This window comes from Acipenser ruthenus, chromosome 20, assembly GCF_902713425.1.
Source record: "Acipenser ruthenus chromosome 20, fAciRut3.2 maternal haplotype, whole genome shotgun sequence".
NCBI lineage: Eukaryota > Metazoa > Chordata > Actinopteri > Acipenseriformes > Acipenseridae > Acipenser > Acipenser ruthenus.
Genome location: NC_081208.1, coordinates 22,651,751 through 22,660,888, shown reverse-complemented (window position 1 = coordinate 22,660,888; position 9,138 = coordinate 22,651,751). Strand labels below are relative to the sequence as shown.

General features: G+C 37.8%; 1 protein-coding gene across 1 annotated transcript; it reads right to left on the bottom strand.

Annotated features, from left to right (window-relative positions):
* Nucleotides 1-5,919: 5,919 nt before the first annotated feature.
* On the bottom strand, nucleotides 5,920-8,800 carry LOC117425852 (melanocyte-stimulating hormone receptor-like). Its single transcript, XM_034043140.3, has 2 exons — nucleotides 8,292-8,800; nucleotides 5,920-7,634 (listed from the first exon to the last, which is right to left on the bottom strand). Exon 2 carries the CDS (start codon nucleotides 7,553-7,555, stop codon nucleotides 6,602-6,604), a length of 954 nt encoding a protein of 317 aa, XP_033899031.3. The 5' UTR covers nucleotides 7,556-7,634; nucleotides 8,292-8,800; the 3' UTR covers nucleotides 5,920-6,601.
* Nucleotides 8,801-9,138: the final 338 nt, after the last annotated feature.

Genomic DNA, 9,138 nt, shown 5'->3' with positions numbered 1-9,138 from the left:
GACAAAACAGAAAAAGGACATTAGCCTCAAAAAGACCAAGAACAGATGTCACACAGTGTACAATGCCTCTCTCTTCCAGGTGGGTCAATTCAATATCTAAAGAGTCACAGACAACAAAGTAAGGTTAAGAGTCCTGTGCACTCAATGTCAAAAGAACGTTTGCTTTCATTGAACAGAAGAAAATTAAGAACAAGAGGAAACCATTCTGTCCATCTTGTCCAGTTATTAGTAGCTGATTGATCTAAACACTTTGTCAACCTGGGTCTTAAAGGATCCCTGTGATTCAAAATCAGCAACATTGACGTTTATATTCAACAGAGGTTGTTTTACTTGTAAGCACTGTGCAAGCATCTATGCGAAAAATGTTTATCAGTATTACCGTTAGGAAACCCAAGCAGAACTGTTAGCAAGCCACAACATTTCCAGGACTAACTGCACAATATGTGTGGATGTTGTGTGGACATGGTGTCATGGTACCATAATGGATTACCAAATACCACTGGTACAACCATGATACAATGGCTTATTTGACTAGCTGCCCTACATAGAATTTTTTTTTCCATTCTATTTCTCTGTTAGTCACAGTGTATTTAATTTTCAATGTAAGAATTATAACACTCTGAGCCTTTGGTCTAAAGATGTTTCTTGGCAATAAATGCTCCATCCTATGCTGTCTCCAAGATGAAACCAAGATGCTGATGTTTAAAAGCATCAGACAGAATAACTCCTGAGGTTCATGAAGAGCTCCGACATTCACTTTGCTGGTCTCTTGCTACTTCTGCAACATTATCATCACCAGTTCACAAACAAAATGGTGCAAACTTAACGTGGTGCGTTGTGAACATGACCTAATGCTCTTCAACATTTAACACTGAATAAAAGGTGCTCAGAAGGCTAATGTTATACAAATTCACAAAAGCTATTCTTTTATCTGAGATTATTTTTATTTCTAACCCTGTTTTAAATCCTGTTTTTCTAGCTTACAGAAAACAAAGGACCATTCTCTATGTCAAATTGATTCCCTTAATGTTCTAGCTCATTTAGCAAAATCACATTTTTTACTTAATTTGTTTTTTACGTGGTAAAGGTCAGGATCCCATTTTACTTTGGTCTTGTGAGTCTAATAAACAGACAGATCCATAGATACAGTTGTTAGTCCTTAGAGTTTATAAATAACAGAGGCAAAAAAGACAGCAGACATAGCTTTGGGATATTCAAAGCTGTAAATAGTTATAATATTGTTTGATTTGTAAACCATAGAGACAGGGCTCAGGGTATATGCAACAAGAGCATGTATTGCCAGTGAATCAGGCTTTTGTTGGTTACAACTTAAAGTACAATTCACACTCAAACAATCTTCAGTACATCTGGTTGTTTGGCAATGCATGTATAGGTGCATGGTGGTATATAAAACCCTTACTTTTGTAGTGGTGCATACATTAGGGTTAAACTAGAGTCGAACCAAGTTAAACTTGAGGTTCACTCAGTAAACTTGATAGTCGACTCCTACAGCTGTGGCAAAACGTTTTGCAGCACTTAGAATTTTAGGATTTAAATTAAAACTATATGAACATATTTTAGATATTTAACATTATTTAATCAAAGAAACTACAAAATGACATCGCAAAAATATACAGAAGCCATAATAGCAGTACAGTATTTCATGTTAAATTTCGAAATGCCACAATTTTCAATATTTTTGTCAGTATATGCATAACTACAAAGCGGTATGCAATTCAATATGTAAATGTAACATTATTCAGCAGTTTTCATTCGACTTTATGAAGCAAAATGAGTTAATTCTATATAGGTGATACAAAACTTCTGGCCATAGCTGTAGTTAGGTGACTGGCTGACCAGGATTTTGCTATGTCTCATGTATTTCTAGTTTATTTTGCTTTTCCATTTGAATCCCATTTGAATCCCATGTTGTGCATAAAGGAGCATTTTTGTAGTTATTTACAATATATAAGATGAGGTTAGGGAAACATGTGAACAGAATATAGGGAGGATCCTGTATTTTAGGGAATATGCTTCAGGAGCATCCTGAATGAAAAACGTATTGAGTTTATGCATGGAAGGGTTTGGGATGTGTTCCAGTTAGTTTGTCTGTAGATACTCCTGGAGTTGGAAGTGTTTTTCATTGGATGAATCTGTAACCTGCTACCTAGGGTTTCTTAACACCCCCTCACAGCCTTTATCCCAATCCCTCCTCATCCTTAGCTACTGAAAAGTCAGAGCTTGAAAGCATGAGTTTAGGGAACCCTTATTCTGAAGGTTGTTGGTTTGCGTCCAACTTTTGTAACTAATATTATTCTTATTATTTTAATAAAGACCTGTGTATAATAAGCTTAGTTGGTGGTGCGAAACCCATGTATAATAAGATTGCCCCTGTATAGTGTTGATGATAAAACTGCTAGCCTCAGTTTTTAAAAGTAAACTCTACCACCAGTACATTCATTTATTTTATTTATTTATATTTATATAGCGCCTTTAACCAAGGCGCTTAACCATTTTTAAACTAAACGGTACAATCAAGAGAAAATGGCTGAAGGAAGAAGGTATGTTTTTTGGGCAAGGGTGAGGGAGTAGAGAGCTAGACTCCAGAATAGACTCCAGTGTGAATGTATCTGTGAGACATTACAGACAGAGAAGGGGGTGAGGACTCTCTCTGTTAGAATGAACCTACCTCTCACTGACACCCGCACCTCTGCAGCAGTGTGGAGTAGTGGTTAGGGCTCTGGACTCTTGACCGGAGGGTCGTGGGTTCAATCCCTGGTAGGGGACACTGCTGCTGTACCCTTGAGCAAGGTACTTTACCTAGATTGCTCCAGTAAAAACCCAACTGTATAAATGGGTAATTGTACGTAAAAATAATGTGTAAAAAATAATGTAATTGTATGTAAAAATAATGTGATATCTTGTAACAATTGTAAGTCGCCCTGGATAAGGGCGTCTGCTAAGAAATAAATAATAATAATAAAATGAGAACAGAGGCTAGGGCAGGGTTGGGCAAGCAACATGAACACAACAAAACACTGTCAATGATAAAACAAACGACAGCGGCCTGCAGATTTAACATTTTATCCACAGTCAGGGAGAAATTTGAGGAAGAGCAGAATAACGCAAGTCCTCTTAGAAAAACAATAAGCAACATGAATTTAGTTAGAAATGACCTCAGACACATGCCCTCTGTGGGATGTTAGGCAGTTCAGACTGATGGCCCTCAGAAAGCAGAGGTTCTTGAGTGACAAGAAATCATTCTACTCCAGTAAAGCCAAGTGAATGTTCTATTCCGATTCTTAGTACTGTAATAATACATGTAGCCCCCTGCCCCAATGTTTTAAAAAAATAATAAATAAATAAATACTGACGTTTAAAATAAATTGTTAAAAATACTTTTGTTTAAAGATTTCTTTTTTAATTCATTTGTTCCAATGTTAATCTCAGCTCTTCTTCAGTTTTAACAAAATTACTAACAAGTTTATCATGCAAATATCAAAATAACTTCGAACAATCAAAATGGCATACACAGGACAAAATATTTTGGTTATCTATTTATGAAAAAAAAAGGTTTCTAACAGTTACATGATTGTATCATTGGGTAAATGAACAGCAGAGTGAATCACAGCCCAGAAACTCGCTGTGTTGATCTCCCTCAGAGAAACAAGCAAAGATTTAACAGTTATAAGCAGCTGGACAGTAACTTTTTGTTAACTTCAAAGCCCCTACATTCTTTACAAACTCCTAAAATATCTAAAATTGCCTTGAGGGATAATTTGTCAGCCACGAGAGAGAGAGAGAGAGAGAGAGAGAGAGAGAGAGAGAGAGAGAGAGAGAGAGGAGAGAGAGGAGAGGAGCAGCCCTTTTTTTACTTACTATCTTGGCACTACACAGTTTATGATGTACCTCCTTTGGGAAACTAAGGAAAAGGGTGTCAAACATCTCTTATAAATCTGAAATTAGAAAATGGCATCGTTATGGGCATTTCTTTTTAAAGCCTGCTTTGATTCATTAAGTCAGGCTCATAATTCAAACCATTGCTGTCTGTTTTAACTACACCAGCAGTGTGAAGTTTAAGTGATCACCCATTGAATTTTATCAAATTCTCTGAATGTCTTTTTTAAGCTTTTGGTATAAATTAATGTACCAACCACATTGCTGTTTTCTCTGTGTCAGAATTGATAACAAGCTATGCATAGCTATAAGCCCTACTTTAAAACAAGTTACTGAATACAAACCATGTTTTACTGTCAACAGCCTGGGTAGGGGCTTTCTCCATCAGCATTCACACCCAGAAAAGCATTTCCCAGCCTACATGGTCATGTCCCGAAAACATCTTTGGTGGGAATTGTGGTGAGCTGTGGTGAGCTGTGACCCTGAAGTAGTGTCCATGGTGCTTGAGGAGAACCTTCCCCATGACTTCCCCTAGGAGATTAGAGATTTTGTGTTGCCTTGGGAGGTTATTCACATTTTGTGTTGCCATCACCGCTTGGTCCTGCCAATATTGTTCTGGTGCACAGACATTCGGGTGTTGTGAACAAGTGACATTCCTACCCATATAAATGATACTATAGTACAATATTCTGTGGTTACTGTAGTACATTTTATTTAGTATTTGTATATGGGTATTATGGTGCCCAAAGCAGGGCTGATTTTCATTCCAGGCACTTTTAAAAGACAATTCTCAGAACTTGGTGCAGGGACACTGGAATACAAAGGATTGTATTTATAATTTAGCTGCGTATCTGTTTGGATTTTAATTTATGTAGTGTGATTTATGTATAGAAATTAATAAATAACTGGATGTCAGACATACGTGGATGTTGGCAACAGGACCTCCAGCTAAGATCAAGGACAGAAAATGTGCCATTTAAAGCCATTTCAAGGGAGGTCAGTGTAAGATAGAGATCAGTGGAATATTACAAGACTGACTTACTGACTGCATGCTACAATAAAGGTAGTTTACATTTTCATTGCTCTTGTGTAATTTATCTTTTAAATAAAGCTTGCTAGTGCTTTTGCAAGAGGCCATAAATTGCAAATTGATTTTTTTCAGTAAAAAGTGTATTTTTATTGATGTGCCTCTTTAATATTGCTTCATCTGAGTCTGTTGCTTGTTTTAAAGCTTATTTTTCAATACACTGCTATATTCTTTAAAAAAAAAAAAAAAACGGATGTAAAGCAATTACATGAATAAATGCCATGTATCCATTATTTTTTGCAATATTCCCAGCTGTACTCACGATAAAAATAGCTGTAAAACCCCATGTAAACCGGAGCAGGAATCGTGCTTGTGGCTCATGAGATTTCAGCAGTCAAGATCCCGTTTTTCTGACTTAATCTCACGTAATCTCCAGCAGAAAGGCCGTACAAAACATAGACACCCCCCCCCAAATGCTCGTCTCGGGGGGGGTCGGGGATCATACGCATCATACACATGGGAGGAGTCATACTCAAAAAACATTCATTATCACATAATAGACGTATCCCCACCCAACTCAACACCACACGATCGTGACAGTAAAAATTGACATAATTAAGTGTTCATACCTTTGTATAAATTAGTGATCAGCAGATGTGTCAGCCGCATAAAGACCATAGCATGTTGTTTTCACTAAGTCTACTGTGCAGAATAATTTTTTTTTTTTTCTATGGGTAAATATCAAGACTTTCTTCCTATGCATCGGGACGCGGGACATTTGCTAGGAAATCGGGACTGTCCCGACCAGGTAGGGACTGTTGGCATGTATGTATGTACACACACACATACACACACACACACACACACACACACACACACACTGTACATTTACAGACGACTTCAACACTAGAACCGCCGCGGTTATACTCATACCTACAACCGCCGGTACATTTTAAACACCATCAATATTAAAATGAAAGACAAACTACCGGATACAACTCAAGTTTTGTTCAAGCACATCATATTAAACATCTGCACAGCCGAATTTTAAATGAACAATTAAACATAAAACGGTTTATTTCCTAACTTACCACATATAAAGCACTATGGCCTACTTCAAAAAATGAAAAACTATAATAAAATAAACATTTCAAAAGAAACTAGTGTGTAAATAGGTATATGCACATACAAAACTGTAAAAACAAAAGTAGTTTTTAATCTAAAATGAAAGTAACATATGAGTCCAGGCTGAGCTGCTGCAGCCTGCAATTTTGCAGTTTGATATGCTGGTTGAGTGCATAGATGTTTGCAATACTATTGCATTTCCAAGTATACAAATCGCTGTGATTACTAAAAAATATATCACGCTCATTAACCTATTTAACTTGTCAACTCAATCATCACAATACAATAATCTGCAGGGAAGCTGATTTGATTAGCGGTGACACAAAAAGCCCAGCACAGATTGATGCTTTAGATAAGTGCAACAATCACAAATAGTGAGGGATGGTTCCATTAATCTTAGAAAGCTTACACTCAAACAGAAGAAAATTATGCACATTTTTAAACAAAAAGCCTTTTGGTGTTTTACCATACAAATACATTTCTTATTTCCTTAGTGTTTGCTATTAAGCAAAGCATAGGCAACAGTGTAACCCAACAAGAGCAAAGCATCAACTACCAGGAGCAAAGCAGCAACTCCTTAAGCGTCTTTCGAAGTTCTTGACTTCTGAAGGCATAGATAATGGGGTCTATAAACGAGTTGCAGATGATTAGTATTAGAAACAGGTTGAAGTGGTTGAAAAAGCAGAGGCAGTGTGGGTTCTTGGGACAGGTGACAATTAAGGTTAGGTGGAGGAAGAAGGGTCCCCAGCATATGAGGAATATCCCCAGCAAAATGAGCAGGGTGACAGCCCCCTTCATGCTGGTGGCCTGGTTTTGGCGCCGGTTCTTGTAGAAGGCAGTGATGCGCTTGGCATGGAGGTGGGCGAGGGTGAACATGTGAAGGTACATGGCTGCCATCAAGATGAGCATGAACAAGAAGAAAGTGATGAGGCAGATGATGACGGCGTTGTTCTTGTAGTAGGTGATAAAAAGTGTGCTGGAGATGGTGCTGGCCACCCAGATGGCTATAATGATGGCCACAGCTCGCTGAGTGGTCATGATACTGTGGTACCGCAAGGCGTAGAAAATTGTGATGTAGCGGTCTGCTGTGATGGCACCCAGGAACGAGAGCGAGGACACCACAGAGCTGCAGATCATCATGTCAATGATGTTGTCCATGTTTCGGATGATGTTGAAAGTGACCACCAGGACCCCTTGATCAATCAGCAGCATGAACATGGTTTCCACCACATTGCTGACGCTCACCAGCATGTCCGACACAGCAAGGCAACAGATAAAATAGTACATCGGAGAATGCAGGTTCCTGTTTTTAATAATGGCTAACACCACCAAAATGTTCTCCAGGAGACTCAGAAGCCCAATAGTCAAAAAGAGTTCGTGGGGAATAATGATTTTGTTGCACACCAAAGTCGTTGTGTTGCTGTAGGAAGCATTGCTGGTCGCATTGTCTGAGTTGTTCTCAGAAGCAACATGTTTCATCACCAAAGGATTAAATGTAGTGTTCATTTTGTTAAAGCCGTCTGAAAAACAAGAATGGCCTCTTCTAGCAGGTTGTCTATTCTAATGTGTCTGTCAGAGTCTTCTGCTGAAGATTGGTAAAATAAAATACAAGTTAGTTTCTTTATAATGGGCTAAATCACAAAATCCAATGGATAAAAATGCAGATTTGTTTGAGAGAATTGGCCAGGGAGAGAGGGAGAGAGACAGGGGCCTGGATAATGGTGCATGTCATTCCATTAAAGCAGGGTCCCCCTTGGGAGAATGTCCTATTACAGTACATTTTCCTGCTTAGGAAATACCAATACTGAAAATTGCTGGATCACTATGGATCATTCTATTCCTATCAAGGAGACAGTTATTCAATGAACTCTCTAGTGGACATATTGGACATTTTGTCAGGCTGTGATTATAAAGACAGTATGACACTGTAATGCTTTTGTGGACAAATCATTCGCCATGGGGCATTTCAACTTGGCAGGTGAAGAGACTAAATGATAAGAAACCAGTAATGGCACTAACAGTTTAATATTAGAACTGTTTATTCTGAGCCAAGGCATTGCCAAAACAAAAAAGCTCATCATCACAGCATGATTTTTGAGAGAAAACCATAATAAATGAATCATGTTTTAATAAAGAATATAAATAATTACTTATAGAGTAATAAAGATGCAATCTACAAAACAATTAATATTTAAAACAGGTACAGCTGGTGGTCTGCGAGTAATACAGAAAGAAAACTTACCAGTTGAACACAATTTTGGATATGTGTAAATTATGATCCTCAGCACTTCTTACTGCAAGCCTTCCTTTGGCATGTATCCTAGAGAATTTCTGATTCCTTGCGACTTGCACTTACTCATTTATTTTTCAAACGATACCAGGAATCACATCAAGGTCTTAGAGAAGAAATGAAGTCGAGGGAACTGTTTAAACGTCTGCATTTGAAAAGATGCATTCTATTCATGGAGTTTATTCAGCCCAACCAGGTTCAACAAGACTAGATGTTGACTTTGTGAAGACTCAAAAAACAGTTCGCCGGTCAAAGTTGCTCTTTATACTATTGACCTTGTTTTTGATGTTGAATGCGTTCACTTTTCACTCACTTTGCAGATTCTTCCTTTTTCGGTTTTCTTATTTTGGGTTCTAGAATCGTTGAGATAATTCTTCTGAAGCAGCCGGTGGCTTGGTTTGAATCTTTGCAGCAGGCAGCTGTGTAAATGATTTAATTCCAAGAAAATCAACTAAAAATGGTTCCTTTGTAATAGAGTGATAGTTTGCTCTTCTTTTAAGGCTCATATGCCCTCCTTCAACTCCTCCTATGAGCAGGATGACCAACCACATGATAGAACTCCAAACAGCTGTATGCCTCAGCAAGTGTCACTGAAGCAGACATTCACACCCAGTGTCTAAATATGTCTTCAAGATTTATAATAGGTAAAGCACACGGCTATTTAATGAGCTATTTAATGTTAATGTCTTCTATATCCTGTACATTCAAAATGTCCTTGCTTTAAAAACACTTACTACTCAAAAAATAACAGCTGATGAAAATGTACTACAGTGCAGTATTTAATTACCATATCTAAAAA